Genomic DNA, 22,786 nt, shown 5'->3' on the forward strand with positions numbered 1-22,786 from the left:
ACGGAATGGGGTATAGTGTAGTATTGGGCGCGAGGCCCACCACTGAAAAAACTAGCGCGATCGTCGGCGTGACGTGTTAGGCAGGATCACGTGCTCACAGCGGATGCGCCGTTTGCTTCGAAAGCGCCGAAGCGATCTGAAAATGAATTTTCGAATGGGCCATTTGCATTTAGATTCTGATTGAGAGACGAGGTTTTCCCACTTCCGCTGTACGCTTGACAGCACTTAGCCCTACAATATGTAGTCGCTGTATTTAAGGCGTCTTGTGTGGTTGGCCAGTGCTCGGTGCGTCTGTGCAGGACATACACAACGAATCCTTCTGTGAGCCTTCACACGTGTCCGAAAGTTGAGAAGCCGCGTCAAGGATCGCGATATTTGGAACTGATAAACAGCCATCAGCTGCAACGCGCACATTCAGCGAGCTATTCCGCAAGGAATATTGAACTATCAGCGCTGGGCTACGCTGTTCGGTGAGTAGCCGCAAGCGCTTACTGAGGCCCGTGCGCGTTAGTCAACTAATGACGGTCACTCTTCCGCAAGCTGGCCCGAATAGACAGCAATTCTGGACATTGCTCTTAGTTCTCCTTTTTTATACCACGTGGCGTATGGGCCTTAAACATTTAAACTTCGCGCGTGTATGTCGACAATGCGGTCATGTCAATATCGGCTGTCGCCCGCGAGCGCCAAGAAGTACTCGACGATTGATAAAAGCGACGGATACGACGAAAGAGTGACTGCTCATCTGTTAATCAGCAGTTTTGTTGCAATGTAGCTCGGTCCTGCTTCAAGAATACGGAATCTGGAAACGGCGTCGTGCCGTCCCCCTCTCAGCCCGGGCCCGTTCAAAATGTTTAGTCAGATCGTACTGCGGTTGGATTTCCGTGGTTCCCTTTACAGCTGGAAGGAATGGTTTTAAATGCAAAGCATTTCTTAGCGAACTTTTTGTCGCTGCGATATTTTGAATTGCAGAACCTAATTTCAAGAAATTAATACAAACTTAAATTATCATAATGGTGGCGTGTTTCGGAATATCGATACTCTGGCTTGGCTTTCCTCATATGTTTGGTTACAAATTCGTTATTTCGCACAATTTGCAGAAGGTTATAAGACGTGGGTTATAGTCGCTGCCAGAACTTCTTTTTAGAGTTCAATAAGCGGCAGAAGAAAAGGCACGAACTTATTTAAAAACTGATTAATGTTCAGTAAGCTTCTTCGTTGAAGTATTTTAATTAAGGCGCCTATGTTTGTACCACATTCCATTACTTTCTCAAGCTAATAAGAAATGCCTTAAATAACTTTTGTTCTTAAGCACATTCCAAGCTATACAACCCATTATCGCTTTTATTCTCAGTACTTCTGAAAACGCAATGAAAGTGGATAGACTGGTGCATACACTGCCACGGAACCCACCTGATTGATGCATGAGGTGGGATATATGTTATAGTCCGCAGATTTGTAGGAAATTGTGGATTGAGATCGGGTTATTATTAAACGTTTATTACATTCTTTTACTTTTCCGTTGGTTATATACACAAGTCAACTATATACGGGTCTCGAAACACATTTGTTCTTGTTCTCTGTGATGTATGTTGTCTTAGCGTGACGAAAATGTAAGTTCTGTGCAAGACGTTGTTCCGACCCATGGATTACACCTAAATTTGTAGCTGCCATCTTGGCAAGATTTTAACAATATTTATCGAACTGTCCGATATCGAACTGTCCTCTTGCCCCACTTCCAGAAGACCAACACTACTGACAGCTCAGGCACTGTGTTCCTTGCCGCGGCAAGAGCCCGCAAGCGGAGTTTTTTCGCATTGCTTTCTCGTAGACAGGCAAAGCTTTCTATGTCTCACTCATTCGTCAGTGAGCGCCGAAAACGCTCGGCAGAAAATCCAACTTGACACAATGAAACTATCTGCGCATCTGCGCACACAATATGGAGATATCTGCGTACACAATAGAATAATGGTGCACGTATGGGCGTAGCCAAGGGGGTTGGTTGGAGGGGTTCAGACGCCCCCCCCCCTCGAAAGTTGTCAAATTTGCTTGCCTATATACGCACGCACACATACAAACGCACGCACGAACATACATAAAGTGTGGTTCAACCCCTCCGCGAAAAAAAATTTCTGGGTACGCCCCTGGTGCACGGCATACGTATCGTAGAACACTACAGTTTCTATTTGCATTTGTGCCGATAAGAACAATGGGAACTGCGACACCACGCTTTCGAGGCAAACTGTAAATATCTGCATTGCACTACGCGTGGCGTTTGCGATCGACTCTGTTTCGACACTCAGGTGTCCTCGCTGTCGGGAATTCGCTCGGACGATCAGCGCGGCAAGCGTACGACGTTATTCGCGAGGACCATCCGGGTCTCGGCGATTCAGCTGTTGTTCGAGTGTGCGGCACGTGCAAGGAAACATTGGTGTGTGGCAAGCTATACATAGCTAGCTTCAGCACAGCGAACGATTGCGTGCGCCCTCCGATGGCCGAAGCTTTGCCCAAACTGAACGCCGTATAGAGGAGCGCCTGGTTGCGCCTTGACTGTCATTCATGTGTGTTCATGTGTGTGTCAATGATGGATCATCTGCCCTTGGATGCCGCGCTGACCGTAATTATGAGTCAGTCACCGGACTCACATGAACGGCGGCCGAGGCGCAACCAGTCGCACCTCCAAGGCGTTCACCTTTGGTAGACTTTCCGGCATCGGAAGATACAGGTAACCATTCTCGGTGCTGAAGGTAGCTAGCTTATCGTTGACTACGCTGGAAATTGGCCACGTTACGATGGCCTTTGACCGTCTACCACAGCGATCACAAAGCAATAGCTTGCATGTGCATAGTCGTCCTTGGCCACGGTGTCATGCGGCTTCGGTTCCGATCGCTTCAGCTCTTCGTGATGTGAGTGTTTCGAGTGCTTACCCACAGGTTCAGAGTGTCGTACCACGGCTGAGACTTCGTTCTGGCTGTCCGGCCACAGCCATTGAATATCTTCGTCCCTCACATCGTGGGCTTGAGTACTGGCCTCCTTCATCACCTCGGCCGCGCTCTCGGTGCGATCGGTGCGGGCTGCATGCTGGGAATTCTCCTTTATCCCTTCGGCAGCTCTCTGCGCTTTCTCCTCGGTCTTCTCCGTTGCCGAACGATGTTTGTCGTCAGCGGGGGCTGCCTCATGGGACTCGCGAGAAACTGAGTACGCTTTGCCTGCACCTCTTTCCCAGAGTTCTTCTCCTCTCTTCTGCGCGGCATTACCGGCCGCGGCCGCCGACTTTGGCGGCCGACGTGCACGCGACGACACCTTCTTTTCGTCGCTCGACTCCTTCTCGGCAGCGTCCTCTGCATGTTTGGCTGCTTCTGTAGCTTCGTTCGCCTTATGCTTAACCTCAGCGGCGGCTTCTTTACCGACCTCCTCAACCTTCGATTCGGCCTTGGAAGACTTCTCGAGGGACGTTTCCTTGGCGGCTCCGACGCTCTTCTTCACGGATTCCTGCGCCCCCATGGCGTCCTCCTTTACATGTTCGAGGGCTTTTTTCGAGGTCTGCTTGTTCGCATGCATGGCGTGTTCGCTGGTCGCAGCCCCAGGCTCGGTTTCTTTCGCATGGGAATCTGATTCATGCTTTGAGTGGTGCTTTTCTTGTTCGGTAGCAGCCTGCAAGGACGAGGAAGGCAAGCTTATTATACGACTGTGTTTTTTAGTGTGTGCGGAAGCGAGTGCGCCCGCGTGCGTGCGTTACCGGTACAAATGCACAATTAGTACATGTTCAATACTCTATTCATTTGCGTGACATTATTGGTGCCACTGAAGACGATTTAATTCAATTAATTATTCTCCCGGAGACTTGATAAAAGAAAACCGTTGATTTTATTTTACAAGCTTCTCATTTCTGCGGGCGCCCTGTTTCGGACGAATTCGCGTGGCTGCATCAAGTAATGTAAACAGCTGTCACTTTTGAGCAGGCGTGCTTCACGGACACATTTTATTTCGCTTTGTCTTAAAAGTTTGGTATCACTTCACATTCGACTCGAACTCCTAAGGTTAGTTTTTTATAATAATCGCATTCGTTTCAACTCGTAAATTCTACTGTAAGAATAACCTAAAGCACACACACACATTTTATTAACGCGATAGCGTTAAAGAGCTCGTATCGCAGAAATTCCGCCGTCGGCGTCGGCACCGTTGGTTGTGAGCGAAAAATCATCATCTTGTCCGCGACGGAAAAATCGAAAAAGCTGCAAATAAAATAAATAACAAAAATGTTGGGTCCGAGTGAGAATCGAACCTAGGCCGCCTGCGTGGCAAGCTGGTGTTCTACCTCACAGCCACGCCTCTGCTTGGCGCTTCACTGAAAGTAACTTTCATGCTTACCAAAAATACGCGTCCTGTATACAGGTGTCAAAGTACGAGATGTAATATCGCAGTAATATTGCGTGGTGCAAGCGTACATTGCCATCGGACGTCACACCATGTCAATATCCTAACGACTTGGTGGTTTAAATACAGCCACCCTTTACAAAAGGCACACACATTACTGCGCGTATTCCCTTAAGGCCACGTAGTGGGTGCATCGCAACTTCGAAAAAGTTTCTGGTTTAAAGCATGCTACCCATTACGTAAGGCACACACCTTAGTGCGCGCATTCTGTTAAACACTCGTAGTCTTCGAAGTGCGCACTAGGGGCAGGATATCGCTATCGCGTTCAACTCTTAAAGGCGAAGCTTAAGCTGCCCCCAATTTTTTCTAGGAGCAATAGTTTTAAAATTTTAAACAAATTCAGGGCTTTGCGTGGTCAAATCAAATATGCGTTTGAGGTGAATATGCTTTTGAGGTTTCTTTATGGTGTACGCAAATCAGGGGCATAGCCAGAAATTTTTTTCTCGGGGGGGGGGGGGGGGGGGGGGGCGGGATTCAGCCATACTTCATGTATGTTCGTGCATGCGTTTGTATGTGTGCGTGTATATATACGCAAGCAAAACGAAAAATTTCGGGGGGGGGGGCATGTTCGAACCTTCCCCCCCCTCGCTTTGGCTACGCCCCTGATGTAAAGCTAAGTATACGGTAGGCATTGCATATCACCCTGATCTCAATGCGGTCACTGGCACGGGATCGAACTTGCACCCATGTGCTTACTGGCCAAACGTCACAGCCACTCGAGCCGCGACGGCCTGTAGGGGCTGAAGTCCCAAAACCCTCCCGCCGTGGCTGCAGAGACACTGCAATTCGCACCTAAAACGAAATCCAGGGGGAGCTGCAAAGTTAGGCAACACACGTGGGCATCGGTGAACAGATCTATAGCCATGGTCAAAGAGACTGTAAAGTGTTCAGGGTGCGGGGTAGGTTGGAAGATGGAAGTTTGTGCGGACGAGAAGGCAGAAGAAGCTGACGCCAAGTGTAGCCAATGGGAATGCGAGGAGAAAATGCAAAACATGATGGCTGTCCAGAGTAGGCTCATGACGAGGATCTCAGAGCTGGAGAATGCGTTGGCGACAGAGCGAGAGAAAACAAAGGCTATGGTAGAAAGGCTCAGGTCAGCCGAGGAGGGCCTATCGAAGGTCGTCAAAGGGATAAAAGAAGACGCAGGTGACGGTCGAAGGATTAGGGCGACGACCCCCCGTTGGGGAGAGGCGAAGGGAACATCAGGCATGACAAAGGCAGGTGCAGTGGTCACAGGGTCCAGCTTCGGAGAAGTAGTTTTGAGGGAGGGAGGGGCCAAAGCGGCACTCATGGCTCACGCTAGTCACCCAGACAGCAGCCAGGTGCAGGATACAGATGAAATGTCTGAGCAGGTCATTATTAGCGGTAACTCAAATTTAGTCCGATGCGCAGAGGAAATCAAAGAAAGGGTGAAAGGCGATAAGAGAGTTTCGATAGGGACGTTCCCAGGACATACGTTGGGGAGAGTCATGAGGCAAGCGAGTGAAAAACTCGCAGCTAAAGCTCACAGATGTAACCTCGTGGTAATTGCGGGAGGGCTAAATGACGTGTTGAATAAAGATTCGTCAGGACTAGCGACGACTTTGGTGAAAGGGGTCGATGACATGCGTACCGTGTGCCCGCAGGTGCAAATTATAGTATGCACAGTACCGGAAGTACCAGTGCGCAACGGCAACTTGCAAAGAGCGGTTGTCGACGTAAACAAAGAGATATGGCGAATTAGTCGACAGAAGGGTTTCGAGGTAGTGGATATAAACAGGGAGGTGCACAGGTGGGGCGGTTTCCAAAGAGACAGAATTCACTTCGACAAAAGGCTTGGTCATGAGGTGGGCTGGCGACTGGCAGGACGCACAGTAGCTCTTTTGGGGGCCACGCGGGCCCTACGGAGTCCGGGGTGGCTAGTAACAGGGAAAACAACCAGGACTCTTTGACAGGCAGTATTGCGAAAAACCAAAAAAAAAACGTAAAAGAAAAAGGAAGAAGGCGCGTGTTGCAATTAGCTACATAAAAATGCAGGGTGGCAAAAAAAAAGGCAAAATGGTTAGAGATTGAGGAGCAGTTCAACAAAGAACAGATAGGCGGTTATGCAGTTACAGAAATACACCTTAGAGACTTGGAGGAGCCACCACATATTGAAAATTATGTTTGGGAAGGGTGCAACAGGATCATATCAGAAAGGAAAGGTGGGGATGTTGGAATGCTAATTCACCGCGGCGCCAAATGGGTTAGAGTGAAACAGACGTGCTCAGAGCACGTCTGGGTTTTGGGCACAGTAGGTGGAAAGAAAGCATGGCTAAGGGTTGCCTACTTGTGGACGGGAAATAACTGTAGAGAAAAGAGTCAGGAGATAGTGGATTGCATGAGTGCGGATATTAAGGAATTTCGTAATGGGGCCGAATCATCCTTATAGGGGACATGAATGCCCACATACATGACCTTGACAGGTATTCAGACACCAATATGAAGTTATTACTAGATCTCTACGAGTAACATAGTCTAGAGATAGTAAACACTGGGCCTAAATGTAACGGCCAGATCATGTGGGAAGTCGGAAACAAACAATCAAGTACTGATTATTGTCTCATGTCTGAAGGAATTTATCACAAATTGAGAGAAATGAGAATTGACGAGGAAGGAATTAAAAGCTTGAGTAGTGATAATAAACGAATAATATTACAAATGGGATGTAAAACTGGAAATAAGAGCGTGGAATCAAAGTCTGGAACCTCGTATTTAAATGACAAACAAATAATAAATAAAGCCGCAAGAGTCGAGGAAGAAGTAGGCAAAATACCAGGCAAGGACTGGGAGTTCAGTGAGCTGTTAGTTCTAATGACGAAAGAGATAGGGAGAGAGAAGAAAACTATTTGCTGGAAAGGAAAGAGGAAGCCAAAAAGTTGGTGGAACAAGGAAATCTGGGAAGCGATCGAGAAGCGGCGTGAAGCATCATGGGAACATAGAAGGGCAAAAAAGGGGAAGTGGCCGCATGACGAAGTCAACAAAATATGGAAAATATATTTAGAGAAAAAGTCCATTGTACAGAAATTGGTCGAGGCAAAAATTAAAGGTAAAAGTGACCGCTGGGTGATAGAGATTCACGAAAAGAAGGAGGCCGCACCTGGGATATTTTGGAGCCACATAAAGGTGCTAGGTAGGAAGTCTGTCACAATGCAACATATTGTAGATGAAAGAGGAGATCAATTGAAAGAGTACGAAGTGCAAGGTTACATCCGAAAGGTAAGAGCCGATTCGTTTAAAAAGAGCGTCCAGGGGTTTTCCCCTGTGAGTAAAAGTGTGGCGGAGAGAGCAACCGAGGAAGAGCTGGTACTGGTGAATTTCAACTGGAAAAAGGCCGAAGGAAATATTCCAAAGCGCATTGCCGCGGGTTTAGATGGGTTTGCCGTTAGCCTCATTAACGAACTAGGACATGACAGTAAAGAAGCAGTGCTGAAAGCCGTAGAAAAATGCTTAAAGGACAGGCAAATACCGGATAGTTGGCGAAAAAGTAGAATGAACTTAATCTATAAAGGCAAGGGGGAAAAAAACGCCAGGCCTGCGCTAAAACCGCAGCACAGCCACAGCGAAAGCTGGAAGAGCGGCGTTTCTAGAGCCCGTTAAGCTCTCTTGGGGCTACAATACAAGTACACTAGAAAGGTACCCACTACGCCTGAAATCACAATTTTTGTGAAGTTGGGAAACACCTACTAAGCCATTATTCGTCATTCTGCGGAGAAGCGCGGCACCAGCTACACGTCTGTAAGGCATTATGCGCACTTTGTTGACGCGACGACTGATGACGATGAAGAATTATGGCTCAGCCCTTTGTAATGGGTTGGAATCTTAAACGGCCCACCAGTCATGTAATTTGCATTGGGTGACGCCCGGTCGCTATTTTCCTCTCCCGTCGTGCTGTATAACATACGTTAACGTGGGAGAGAGACGGGGGGAGGGGCCGAAGAACTTTACTGAGACCCCGAGGAAATGCATCATGCGCTTATGTGCTTCCTTGGCAACCAATACAAGTGCACTTGCGAGGAACCCGCTACGCTATAAATAATTGTAATTTTTGAGAAGTAGGGCAGCAGGCACTGTTCCATTTTTCGTCATTCTACGGAGAGCGCTGGTACCTGCTAAACGCATGTAAGACATTATGCGCCCTTTGTTGATGCTGTGCCTGATGACGATAAAGAATTATGGCAAAGCCCTTTGTAATGGTTTGGAAGCATTCAACAACCTACTCGTTGCGCAATTCGCATTGTGTGACGCCTGCTTACAGAATTCGCGTTGTGCAACGCTTGGTGCTTATTTTACACTTCTACCACGCTATATTGCATATGCTATTGTGGTTCCTTTCCCGACATGAAGCCTGTATAGGACCTTTTTGCAATGCAGTTTCAAGCACCGGCCTGGCTCAGAGGTTGAATACTGGGCTCCCACGCAGACGGCCCAGGTTCGAACCTCGTTCCATCCTGGAATTTTTGTCTTATTTCGTTTTTTTTTCTTATTTCGAGCGATACTGGTTACGGACACCGGCTGCGGCTGCGGCGGCGGCGGCGGCGGACAACTACGGCGCCAAAAACGGCCAGTGAAATGATCTCATAACAGCTTCCGCTGTAAAAGGATAACATTCGCTCGTATAGATCACTAGCCATTACATCGGCACTATAGAGGTTGGCGATGCAAGCAGTAAAAATGAAAATAGAAACGTGGGCAGAACATAACGATATTTTAGAACTCCAAAATGGATTTCGAGTCGACAGGCGATTAGACGATAACCTGTTTGTTCTCACTCAGTGTATAGAAATACCTAAAATAAAAAATTGGCCCTTGTACTTGGCTTTTCTAGACATCACTGGGGTGTACCACAAGGGTAATGAGGAAATTTTTTGGGATATATTGAAAGAAATGGGCACAGGCGACGACTGCATACAGCTTTTGAGGGAGATATACCGAGAAAATACAGTTTACATAAAATGTGAAGGAGTTTGTAGCAAAGAGAACGTTGATATTAGCAAGGGGCTGAAAAAGGGATGTCCTTTGTCCCCGCTGTTATTCATGCTGTACATGGTGGATATGGACAAAGCGCTAGATGGTAGCAACATTGGTTTTAATCTGTCACACAAACAGGGCGGCGTGATGATTGAGCAGGAACTTCCAGGATTATTTTATGCTGACGGATACTATCTTATTTGCTGACAGTCTAGATGATATGCAGCAGCTGGCGGATATATGCAGAAGGGAAGGTGAAGCGCTAGGACTAGGATTTTGTGTAACAAATTGTAGATTGATGGTATTCAATGATCCTTGTGATCAGGCAGTGTCAATACTGGGCCAAGAAATACCGAAGGTAAGCGAATACGAGTACCTCGGACTATGGATAAATGAGGATGACAGGTACATGGAGGTACGGGAAAAAGCCTCGGCAGCAAAAGGAAAGAGGAATGCTGCAAAAATGAGCCCAGAGCGTTGTGCGGATACAATAGGTACGAGGTGCTTCGGGGTTTGTGGCAAGGTGTAATGGTTCCGGGGCTTACTTTTGGGAACTCAGTGGTGTGCATGAGGGCAGAGGTGCAATCGGGAATGGATATAAAACAAAGGACTGTGGGACGCCTCGCGTTGGGTGCTGACGGGAAGACGACATATGAGCCTGTAAAGGGCGACGTGGGATGGACCAGTTTTGAGGCGAGGGAAGCTCCGAGCAAAATAAGGTTCGAAGAAAGGCTAAGGAATATGAAGGAGAGTAGAGGGGCAGAGAAGGTGTTCCGCTATTTGTATAGGAAGAGCGTGGACACACAATGGCGAAAAAACTAGGAGGGTCACTAGTAAATACACGGCTGGTAGTGTAAGCAATATGTCAACAAAGAGCGTTAAGCGAAAAGTCAGACAGGCGGAGATGATTTACTGGACGAAGTTACGGAGAAAAAAACCGGCTTTGAGTAACTACCGAAAGAGAAAAAATGAAATAAGGAGGGGGGCATTTTACGGTATTTCAAGGGGAAGAGCTTTAGTGTTTGAAGCGAGATCGGGTTGTCTTAGAACTCGTAGTTATAAAGCGAGATTCAGTAAAGAACAAGAACAATGCACATGCTGCGGGGAAGATAAGGAAACGGCGGAGCATATTCTGATTGAATGTGGACATATCCACCCACGTGTACGTTTGGTTACGAGCCTACATGAAGCCTTGGGTTTTAGAGAAGACAAGGGAAAGCTGAACACACCCGCAATTGAAAAAAAGTAAGAGGCGGTTAGAGTATTGGTGGCAGAAAATTAGAGAGAAAGGACAAAAATAAATATTGGAAAAAAAGTAAAGGCATGCTGCCGTAAAGGGCAGAGAACTGGGCTGAGAATTTACGTTTTTTTTCTGTAGTAAGATAGATTTAATTGAAGTAGAGACACTAGGCGGGCACTAACGAAAAAATTCGGCAGATCCCACGCACTGTGGGAATCGATGTAATGCGAAGCAGCCAGCAAAGAGTTGCATACATCGCCTTGTTTGTCTTTGAGCCAAATGAAATCATTCACGCCATGGCATCTAGTCCACCATATATCGCATGTTTGCCATGTACGCATGCATGCACAATTTAGTGTACACCATGCCAATGAAACGCATGTTTTGGTATATAAATGCATGACCTGTCGTTTATGTTCATCACGCACTCGTGTCATGCCATACCAATTTTGGTATATATCACGTTAACAAAACGGCCGGAAGCGCACCATGACAGTGGCCTGTAAATCATACCGTACATGACATGCATAACATGATTCGCATGTTAAGACCTCTCATTTATGTTCGTCATACAGTCACATCGCGCAATACCAATTTTGGTGTATATCAAAGGAGCAAAATGGCCGCGAGTGCACCATGAGTAGAGCATGTAAATCATGCCATACATGACATGAATATTATGGTTTTTCATGTTACCACCTGTCACTAATGTTCATCATGCAGTCACATCGCGCAATACCAGTTTTGGTGTATATCAAGCTATCGAAACGGCCGCGAATGCACCATGAGCGTGGCATGTAAGTCATGACATACGTGGCATGCATGTCATAGTTTTCATGTTACCACCTGTTATTCATGTTCTTCATACAGTCAAATCGCGCAATACCAATTTTGGTGCATATCAATCTAGCGAAACGGCCACGAGTGCACCATGAGCACGGCATGTAAATCATGACGTACATTTCATGCATGTCATGATTATCATGTTACCAACTTTCATTTGCGTTCGTCATACAGTGGCGTCGAGCAATCCCAATTTTGGTGTATACCAAGCTAGCGAAACGGCCGGGAATGCACAATGAGCGCGGCATGTAAATCATGACATACATAACCTGCATGTCATGATTTCCATGTTACCACCTCTCATTTACGTTCTTCATGCAGTCGCGTCGCGCAATACCAATTTTGGTGTGTCAAGCAAGCGAAACGGCACGAGTGCGTCATGAGCATGACATGTAAACCATGTCGTGCATGTCATGCATGTCACGATTTTCATGTTACCACGTCTCATTTACCGTCGTCGTATAGTCGCTTCGCGCAATAGCAATTTTGGTGTACATCGACCTAGCGAAGCGGCCGCGAATGCATCATGAGCGTGGCAATTAAATCATGACATACGTGACATGCATGTCATGGTTTTCATCTTACCAACTGTCATTCATGTTCTTCATACAGTCACATCGCGCAATACTAATTTTGGTGTATATCAATCGACTGAAACTGCCGCTAGCACATCATGAGCGTGGCATGTAAATCAGGTCGTACATGACTTGCATGTCATGATTTTTATGTTACCACGTCTCACTTACGTTCGTCATACAGCCGTGTCGCGTAACACCAATTTTGGTGTATATCACGCAAGCGAAACGGACGCGAATGCACCATGAGCGTGGCATGTAAATCATGACATACATGACATGGATGTCATGGTTTTCATGCTACCACCTATTATTCATGATCTTCATAAAGTCACATCGCGCAATACCAATTTTGGTGTATATCAATCTAGCGAAACGGCCGCGAGTGCGCCATGAGCGTGGCATGTAAATCATGTCATACATGACATGCATATCATGATTTTCATGTTACCACGTGTCAGTTATGTTACTCATACAGAAATGTCTCGTCATACCAGTTTTCGTATGTATCCCTTCATTTAAATGGCCGCGAGCGCCCCGAGACCATGTCATGTAAATCATGCCGCACATGACATGCGCGTCATGATTTGCATGTTAGGACCTGTCATTATGTTCGTCATGAACTCTTGTCACGCCGTACCAATTTTGGTATACATGAAATTAACGGAACGGCCGCAAGAGCCCAAAGGCCGTGGAATGTAAATCATGCTGTTTATGACATGCGTGTCATGATTTTCATGATATGACCTGTCATTGATGTTCGTGATAAGGCCATGTTATGACGCACCAATTTTGGTATACATCCGATTAACGGAACGGCCAGGGAGCCCAAAGGCCGTGGAATGTAAATCATGCTGTTCATTACATGCGTGTCATGTTTTTCATGACATGACCTGTCATTTCTGTTCGTAATAAGGCCATGTTATGACACACTAATTTTGGTATATATCCGATTAACGAAACGGCCAGGAGAGCACAAAGTCGTAGGCGGCTAGATAGATAGATAGATAGATAGATAGATAGATAGATAGATAGATAGATAGATAGATAGATAGATAGATAGATAGATAGATAGATAGATAGATAGATAGATAGATAGATAGATAGATAGATAGATACGCTCAAAGTCGCAGAAGTTCGCTAAGAAATGCTTCACATTTAAAAGAAGAGTAAAGGGAATTTTTTTTGTCGAGCCTGATGGCACACTTGTCAGCGCCCCGATATTAAGGGGACGCTCATAGTATCCGTCCATCCATCCACGTAAGGAAACACTGGCAAAGCTGGCGGCGTTTAGGAGGACCATGTACGGATTGTTGCTGCTGGAAATACTGTGTTTCCGACATTGCGATGTGAAAACGTGGTGTTTTGTCGAAGGTGAGAGTGTACTTGGTGCCGAGTGTCTCAGTCTGGTTGACAATAAAACAATAATAATAAAATAAAATAATAAAACATCGACAATAAAATCAATGTTTTTGTACTCTTCGTGTAAAAGATGGGCGTGAATTCGGACGCACAAGAAATCCCGGTGTGGGTGTAGAGTGTTTTTGTCGAGCCTCTGATATCTCATGCACTCCTGGTTCTTTAGCGAAGTGCAAACGCGTATCAGCTATTCTCATCTACGCTAGGTAACTGCTGCTGCGCTGTCACGGCCCGTTTCAATCAGCAAGGCAGACAATGTTCGTCAGTGTTTTGAAGGTGGGTGGGCTAACACACTCGGCAGTTTCCGGTGGGTATGGGTTATCAAATGCTGATTGCCTAGAGCATCACGGTTACACGCCAGCATATTTCAGCGACTTTCTCAGCCGGTTACTTCGTCGCGTTCTTGTCTAAATGTGTTCAAATTCAAAGAATGAGGCGATGATGGTACACCGAGCGAAGAAAAGTCAGTTTCACCGCAAGGGGGAAGCAATGAATGCGATAGCATTCATTGCTTCCCCCTTGCGGTGAAACTGCTTGCTTTCCCCATTGCTTCGTGACGTTTCCACGAATCGATTCCCATTCATTCCAGCTGTGCTATCCTTAGGATTCGTCGATGCCGTTCGAAGAGTGCAACAAATTTTTAGCACTGCAGCGTAATACTTGTTGCTGAAGTGCCGAGAACAAACAACCATCTTCGGAGTAACTTTGCTGATGCGGAGGTTGGTTATTTACGCCGTTCTTCACGGTTCACTATAAAAACGGAAACTCGTGAAAAGATACAATCCCGCCTTTACGCCTCGCTGATGTGCAACCGAAACTCAACAAAAGTGCCTCGCAACGCATTCTTTTATTTGCAATGCATTTATTTCTTTTCTTTGCGCAACACATTTTTTTTTTCTTTTCTCGTAAAGTTACTCCTATCATTTTACGTTCCAGTGCACGCTGCGTGGTCCTCAACGTTTTCTCTAGTTGTTTCTTTATCCTATTGACTCCCATGTGTCCGAACAGGAAGTATGCTGGGATTGTATACTTTTCGCTTTAATTACCGTGGTAAATTTTCTGTCCCTAATTGGAAGTGCCAGCCGATTGCCCTCCAGCCCATTCTTATCTTTTCGTGAATTTCCTTTTCGTAATTAAGCTATCCTGTCACTAGTCGTCCTAAGTATACATATTCTTGTATAACCTCCAATGTACGGTTTCCAATCGTGAGCTCCTTCCCTCTCGCCGGGCTATTCAGCATTACCTTTCGGTTACCTAAACCATTACCTTTGTGACCTTAACGCATCTATAGCTGCTGTACGATGCGCTGTACAACACAACGCGTGTCTCTCACGCCTCGCTGTTGGAATTGTGAGGCAGAACTCGGCTGTCATTATCATCATCGTTCTCGGCATGTTTTTGTCCACTGCGGGACGAATGCCTCATCCATTTACCATATGCTGTGCGACCTCATTGCATTCCCCGTTAACTTCACGCAATTTTCCGTTAATTTCATTCTTGCTTCTTCCTACTCTGGCTGTTTAAATACTTCCTCTAAGCGTTCAGTGAACAACATTTCAGTTATTGTATCTCTTTGAGATTTTATTGTCGTAATTTATCACTTTTTTATTCTGTGGAGAAGTAGGTTACCTGTGGAGCCTTTGTAGATGTCGGCTACGGTATCCATATGAGTTTTAGGAACTACTTTTCGAGTCAGTGTTTTTAAGCCTGCGTGTACCTATACTTAGCCGAATGGCTTTTCGTAGTCTATAAAAGCTAAATACACGGGTTTTTTTGTATTCAGCAGCTTTCTCCATCACCTGATTGATCACATGAGTACATGTGATTCATACTATACAGTAGACTTTCCTGAAAGCGGCTTCTTCTCTTGGTCGATTGACGCGATTCTTTCTCTTATCGTGTTTGAAGTTACTTTGGGAAATATCTTGTAGACCACTAAAAGTAAGCTGATAGGCTTAAACTGTTTAAGTCGTTTTCTCCTTTCTTCTGTATTCGTACACCGTTGACATTTTCCTAGCTCACTGGAACTGTGGTTGTCTTGAGGCACTAAATGTAGCATCACTAGCAGTTTTTCTGCGTGGCATATCGTGCATGGCCCTTCTAACCTTGCGTTAGCCACATATGGAACTTATGGGTCATGGCAGGGCTTCAGACGCTCCACGTTGACAATGTCGCGCCCTCGACGGCGCATGTCCGAATGTGGTTCAATGGGTTCGATCATGTAGTTGACCGGGTATGTGCGTTCGACGACACAGGTAGGGGCCGTGGTATTTGGGCAACAGTTTGGAAGAGAGGCCAGTTGCAGTGGTAGGGACCGATAGCCGTACGAGCGCTCCAGGGAGGAACGTGGGCGCAGAAGTGGTGGTGTCGCCGCGAATGCTGTTCTGCCGCTCTTGGTCATGCGTAGTAAATGTCTTGGCAAGTTTCCGACACTCCTCAGCAAGTCTGGCTGTGGCAGAAATAGGCCCACACTCAGATAGATCCGGCTTGCATGGAAGGATTGTGTCGACTGTGTGCGACGGGTGCCTGCCGTACAATAAGAAAAAGGGTGAGAAACCAGTAGTGCTCTGAGGGGCGGTAATATAGGCGTAGGTGACGAAAGGCAGAATGGCATCCCAATTTGTGTGATCGGCGGCGACGTACATCGAGAGCATGTCGCCGAGCGTGCGGTTAAAGCGTTCGGTGAGGCCATTCGTCTGCGGGTGGTAAGCAGTAGTTTTCCGGTGAACAACGTTGCACTCTTTGAGAATGGCTTCGACGACTTCCGACAAGAAGACACGACCTCGATCGCTGAGCAGCTCCTGGGGTGGACCGTGGCGCAGCATGAATCGGTGAAGAAGGAAGGAGGCAACATCGCGCGCTGTAGCCGCTTGGAGGGCGGCAGTTTCGGTGTATCGCGTAAGGTGGTCAGCAGCGGCGATGGCCCAGCGGTTACCAGCCGGCGTTAGGGGAAGTGTTCCATACAAATTGATGCCAATGCACCCAAACGGCCGGTCAGGGCGAGGTAGAGGTTGCAGACCTGCCGGCGACAGGTGCGTTGAAGTTTTGTGGCGTTGACAATTGATGCAGGTGCGAACGAACTTCTGCACGTAGCGGTACATCTTTCGCCAAAGGTACCGTTGGCGAATGCGGTGGTAGGTTTCGGATACCCCAGAGTGTGCACAGTGGGGATCAGAGTGGAACGACTCGCATATGTCTGAGCGCAGACTGCGGGGTATTACGAGTAGCCACTGGCGGACGTCGCAGTAATTGCGTCGGTGGAGGAGGTCGTCGCGAGCGGCGAAATGGTGGGCTTGACGACGAAACGCGCGAGTGGATGGTGTTGCCGATGGATCAGTCAGCAAGTCTATCAGTGAGGCAATCCAGTGATACTTGCGCTGTTCAGTAGCGATGCTGTGAATGTCGATAGAAGAAACGGCATTGTGAGACACTGAGCTGTGGATATTGTCGTCAGGCAAGGGGGAGCGCGAGAGTGCGTCGGCGTCAGCATGCTGGCGTCCGTTGCGGTACAGCACGCGGATATCGTAGTCCTGTAGGCGAAGTGCCCAGCGGGCAAGGCGGCCTGAGGGATCCTTCAATGACGACAACCAGCATAGTGCATGATGGTCGGTGTCGGTGATGACATCGGTGGGCGACCATACAAATAAGGTCAGAATTTCGTAAAGGACGAGATGATCGCCAGGCATTCCTTTTCGGTGACGGTGTAATTGGTCTCGGCTTTAGTAAGCGTACGACTTGCATATGCCACGACATATTCAGTGAACCCTCGTTTGCGCTGCGTAAGGGCAGCGCCAAGGCCAACACCGCTAGCGTCTGTGTACCTCTGTAGGGGCCGTAGGGTCGTAGTGGCGTAGTATGGGAGGCGACGTCAACAAACGACGGAGCTTTGCGAAAGCGTCGTCGCACTCTGACGACCACGAATGGAGGGGCCCATTACTTCCGAGGAGCTTCGTCAGTGGCGATATGATAGTCGCGAAATTGTAGCGAAGCGTTGGAAGTCTGTAATGGGTCGCCCTCTCGAGCGCTTTCTAGTGGGTCGTCCTCTTCGAGGGTTTCCACGCTGCCGAGACATTCCCCTCGCACCAACGTAACACTGTACGGGGAGGGGTTGATTACAAAAATAGAGGTGCTGCCCTGAGTGACTTGAACGGTCGCGAAAGGCACCAGCAAGCCTTTCCTCGTGCAAACACGGTCATATGGCGAGAGGAGTGCAACGGTGTCGGATAGACTAGCGCAGTAGACTGACACCGCCGTTGACGAGTTTGCAGGCACTTTGATGCCATCTTTGACGAATACCTCGCTCGCAGCCGATGGACTGTCTGCCGGCGCCAAATTAGAGAATGGTGAGAGTTCTATTTCGGCTGGTGCGCAATGAATTACGCCGTCGTGGCGGGAAAGAAAATCCCATCCGAGGATGACGTCGTGAGAGCATGTAGGAATTATTGTCAATTCGACTGCGTACATAGCGTCCTTGATCATGACGCGGGCTGTGCACACCGCTGTAGGGTGAATACTTTGGGCGCTGGCTGTACGGAGGGAGAGCCCGGAAAGCGGCGTCGTCACTTTTCGCAGTATTTGGCTAAGCTTCGCGTCCATAACGGATACGGCGGCTCCAGTGTCGATAAGGGCAGATGCACGAACACCGTCCACAAACACGCCTATCACGTTCTATGGGCTTCACTGAGGGCTTTCGCAGTTCGACATAGGCTGGGGATAGACGTCGAATGAAAGGCTTCAGGCGCGAAACGTGGACTATCTGTGAACCACTGCAGCGACGGTTGGAAGAAACCTCAACGGGAGTAACGCGATAGTTCACAGGGGATGTTTGTTCACTAACTATGTAGGGTCCAAGGAATCGCGATTGAAACTTTTCAAACAATCCGGGGACACGCGTAGGGTCCCCAGGAGCACTTCGTCACCAGGACGGAAAGACACGTCACGATGAGAGCCGTGATACCGCTGCTTGCGATCGTGTTGACTGGCTTCTGTACTGACTTCTGGCTTCTGTACAAGTTGCCGACAATTTTGAAGTCTCAAGACGAACTGCCTCGCACAAGACAACCTCCAGCTATCACCTCCAAACTAACGGGACATATATGTGAAGAATGTAAAGTGGACGAAAAGATAACTTGCCGCCGGCAGCGACCAAACCTGCGACCTTCGGATAACACGTCCGATGCTCTACCACTGAGCTACGGCGGCGGTCATGCTCCCGTCCCCTTTATGGAGCAGTGTTGGTCAGCGCCGATCGCAGCCATGACGGCGATCCTATGTTTAAATGCACACTCATATGTTTAAATTCACATATATACCCCACAAAGGGGACGGGAGGATGACCGCCGCCGTAGCTCACTGGTAGAGCATCGGACGCCTTATCCGAAGGCCGTAGGTTTGGTCCCTGCCGGCGGCAAGTTATCTCCTCGTCCCCTTTACTTTCTTCACATTTATGTCCTAATTACTACAAATAACATCCCCTATACTTTCCGTGGCATTCTTGTCTGTTAGTTCTCATAATTAGTATGTCTAACAACGAAAACACGACCCCTTAAAAGTAATCTTCTTTCCTACGTGTGTAGGTAGGTTGTAGAACAAACACGACACACTCTAACTGTGCCTTGAATCTGCGTAAAATCTGTGCTATCAATTTCCATCAAGTATCCATGCGGTGTGGAACGCACTCACAGGCATGCACAGATCATGAATGGTACTTTTCCAGTATCCCTTGAAATAAAGGTGTATACCCGCTGCTCTTACCGGTAGCTATTTTTCGGGTCGCAAACCTGGAGGCTTATGAAAAAGGCTCAACGTGAATTTAGTTCGGCGCAGGGAGCCACAGAAAGAAAAATGGTACTAGGTGTAACCTTAAGGGACAATGAGGGAGCAGAGTTGGTCAGAGAACAAACGAATGTTAACGACGTATACGTATATTCAAAATCGACAAGAAGAAAGGGACAGGGACAGGGCATGCAGCAAGAAGGCTAGGTATCCACTGTTCATTAAAGGGACACTAAAGAGCAAAACGATTTTTCTCGCATTAGTGAAGTAGTTTTCCACGATACCAAAAACACCACGCTTGCTGCGAGAAGACGCTTAATAAGCGAGAAAACGCGCAAAAATAAAATACAGGTGGCGACGCCACCTTGGAATTCCCGCACCATTTGCCGTGAAGTCACATATTTTTGATGGCGCCTGCTTGGGCCTACGTAGTTCCTAATCGGTTAAATCAAAGTACATTGTCCTCTGATGGGGCCGGAGACTTGACATAACGAGTTTGTGGAAATTTCGTCGAGCCGGTGGCTCCAAAATATGGTAAATGCTCTTTGAACTATTTTACGTCACGAATTACAAAGTTCCGCGCGAAATTTAAAAATCAAACTTTGAACTTGATTTTCTCTTCTAAACATAAACCTATGGTGGAGAAATAAACTACACAAGAGTTCTCCGAGCACACTTTATCAATCTAAACAAATTCATTGTTTCTATTTAGTGTCCTCTTAAAAGTAACAGACTGGACTCCAAGAGAAGGCAAACAAGCGAAGGAGAGGCAGAGAGGAAGGTTGGCACATGACATGCACAAGTTTGCGCTGATTACGTGCCCGCAGCAAGAACAGGACCGACATGTCTCAGCATCTGCAGAGCGAATGCATGTGTTCCTCACCTCATCGGGAGCTGCTCCATGACGGCCTGCTTCAGAGGCAGCTCCATCGACGGCGGTGGCGGCTTTGTGCGAACCTGCGGCGGCGGCGGCTTTGTGCGAACCTGCGGCGGCGGCGGCTTTGTGCGAACCTGCGGCGGCGGCGGCTTTGTGCGAACCTGCGGCGGTGGCGGCTTTGTGCGAACCTGCGGCGGTGGCGGCTTTGTGCGAACCTGCGGCAGCGGAACAAAGATGGAGCGGTGTGGTAGACGGACATTAAAAATATTGTATTCTTTCGCCTAACAAAATAGTTGAACCACCTTGTAAGAAAACTGCATGTACGATAAAGCAATGGTTACAACGAGTGAAAAACATTTTAACAATGCCAAAACTCTGCACAAGATGAACCTTCCAAGTGGCTTCACGGCATTCCAAGGTGGCTTGCCTTTAATCGTCTTCCAATGTGACTTGCCCTTAATCGTCGTGGAGCGCCGATTAAGGACAAATACTTCTTTCTGTGAAGCCGCTTGTGAAGTCTTTGTAACAAGAAGATGTGTCAGTCATTATTCAGTTGACGATCTTTCTATAGCAATAAAGAACAAGTTGAGCACATTGACGCGGAACAACTCGTCAACCTTCTGGTCGAACCAGTCAGTGTACCTCCTAATTGCATCCATTTTTCATTACTCTCGCGACCGAAGTGGCTTATGCCATTGTTTCTGGTTAGCAGATAGTTACCCTTCCATTCAGCTCCACGTTAAACATTCTTTTTCACTCTCATTACAACTTACAGCATTCAAAAGTGTGTCGCGTCTCCAAGGAAGCACCATATACACAAATGATGTTACGTAAGACATGGGCACCGCCACTTTGGACCTGTTACACCACCAATGTTTCCATATTTTAGATGCGAAGTATCTTATGGTGGAGCTCAAACGGTGTGCGGCGTGATCACCCTTACTGCGCACGCGCTAACCCTCTCCACACACCTCCTCTCCACTCCATTTTCCCCTCCCCTCCTCCCTCCCCCTCTCCTGCGCAGCACCACGTGAGCGCCAGCGCATGCGCGTCCCCTCCCCCTCTCTTTCCTCTCCTATGATCCCCCCCTCGCGCGCCTGACGACCGCGTTCAACCGCTCGCCCTGTGAGAATTAACGGCCAGGCTAGAGAGAAGACACGACGCGCGAAGCGTTCCTCTTCGCGTTCCACGACGCGAGGTCGGTAGCATGCCAAACGAACGCCAACGGAACGCGATCGTGCAAGTGCTACGTCTTCGCATCGCCTCATGGTCCCTGTTCGGTTCGAACTTCGTGCGTTCGGCGAATACCGTCATATTGTTACCCGCCCCGCGGCTGGCGTTCCCAAGCCAAGATGGAAGCGGCGCCACCGGATGGCGGAACGATGACCGTCTGTTGATCATAAAGGACGCGAAGACTCATGTCTCCCGAGGGGTTAAATTATGGTGCTTTACAGGAGACAATGACCGAGCCAGGCTGCAAGGGTGGAAGGTGCACTTGCGCATCCGCGGTGACAACCAAAATCAGCGGCAGCGGCGGCATTGATGCACGGGCCAATTGTATTGGTGGCCTGTCAGCACAGCATTGCCGGCACGTACTCGGAGGTGCTTTCCCACGACCCGTCAACGCCTGACGCCAAATATTCCGGGAACCGGGGTGAAAGGATGCTGAGCGGCGGCGGCGAACCGACGAGTGGCGAGAAGCGGTGGTTTTTCGAGGTGGTGGCGAGGAGGAATCCGGGCCTGGTACTTTCAACGACAGCCGACCGGGAGTCGAGGAGAGAGTTATTCCTGCATTCCGATTGAACTGTAACAGTGTTTGAATGGGGAGATAGGGAATAAAACCAGGAGTGCAGGACAGTGAGAGGGGAAGAGAAACGAATAAAACGTCTCTATCTATATGATGCCGGAGCGGTCGTTTCCTCAAGGTGCCAGCAGATGAAAGTTCTCGTGTTCGCCTTCCTTGGCGGCAGCAGCAAATGTCGCGAAACCAGCAAGGCGAGAGCAAGAACCAAACAGAACCTAACTGTCCTCTTTAGCGGGAGATGGTGTAACGTTTTTCCTTATTACAACGAGAATTGATCAGGTCACGAAACGTCGGATGCACAATTCAACTTCAACCGTTTTCATGCGGATACACTAACCATATCACTGATTGATTAGTTCTGAAAGAAAGAAAAGTGCTAGTTTAACAGCCCAGAATGGCGGCACCCAGCCCGTCCGTAAAATAGTCTATAGACCACAATTTTTATCGCTTGTAGGAGAAACCGACCTTTGCTTGAGGGCTATGGTTACAGCAATAGCTTCCGGTCAGTCCTCATCGAATGCTTTCTGCCAGAGTTGGTTTGCCTTGATCTGTTACGTAATGAATCCCTCAGTGCCTTAGCTTGTATTGGCGAGGTACATATGAGAAGTAGACACGACACACAGAAAAAAAGAGACAGGTAGGCGCTAAACTTCATGGATGACCGATTCGCCCGAACTACAACCCTTCTCACCCTCAGTGCCCGTGCTGACCGCGCGCAATGGTAGTAACCGGGGTAATAACTCTAGAAGTGCGTGCTCAAGCAAATTAAGTCTAGCGCCAGAAGAAAAAAATATTTGTGTAAATGCGAAACACCTATTAGTTTGGCGGAT

The 22,786-nt window shown here is 47.9% G+C and overlaps 1 protein-coding gene and 2 non-coding genes across 3 annotated transcripts; 1 reads left to right on the forward strand and 2 right to left on the reverse strand.

Annotated features, from left to right (window-relative positions):
- Positions 1–2,784: 2,784 nt before the first annotated feature.
- Positions 2,785–3,558, reverse strand: LOC119394720 (uncharacterized). Its single transcript, XM_037662031.1, has one exon. It carries the CDS (start codon positions 3,556–3,558, stop codon positions 2,785–2,787), a length of 774 nt encoding a protein of 257 aa, XP_037517959.1.
- Positions 3,559–18,630: 15,072 nt separating this feature from the next.
- Trnat-ugu (transfer RNA threonine (anticodon UGU)) lies at positions 18,631–18,702 on the reverse strand. Its single transcript has one exon. It is a non-coding gene; the product is annotated as a tRNA-Thr (tRNA).
- Positions 18,703–18,838: 136 nt separating this feature from the next.
- On the forward strand, positions 18,839–18,910 carry Trnar-ccu (transfer RNA arginine (anticodon CCU)). Its single transcript has one exon. It is a non-coding gene; the product is annotated as a tRNA-Arg (tRNA).
- Positions 18,911–22,786: the final 3,876 nt, after the last annotated feature.

The sequence above is a fragment of the Rhipicephalus sanguineus genome, chromosome 5 (assembly GCF_013339695.2).
Source record: "Rhipicephalus sanguineus isolate Rsan-2018 chromosome 5, BIME_Rsan_1.4, whole genome shotgun sequence".
NCBI classification, from domain to species: domain Eukaryota; kingdom Metazoa; phylum Arthropoda; class Arachnida; order Ixodida; family Ixodidae; genus Rhipicephalus; species Rhipicephalus sanguineus.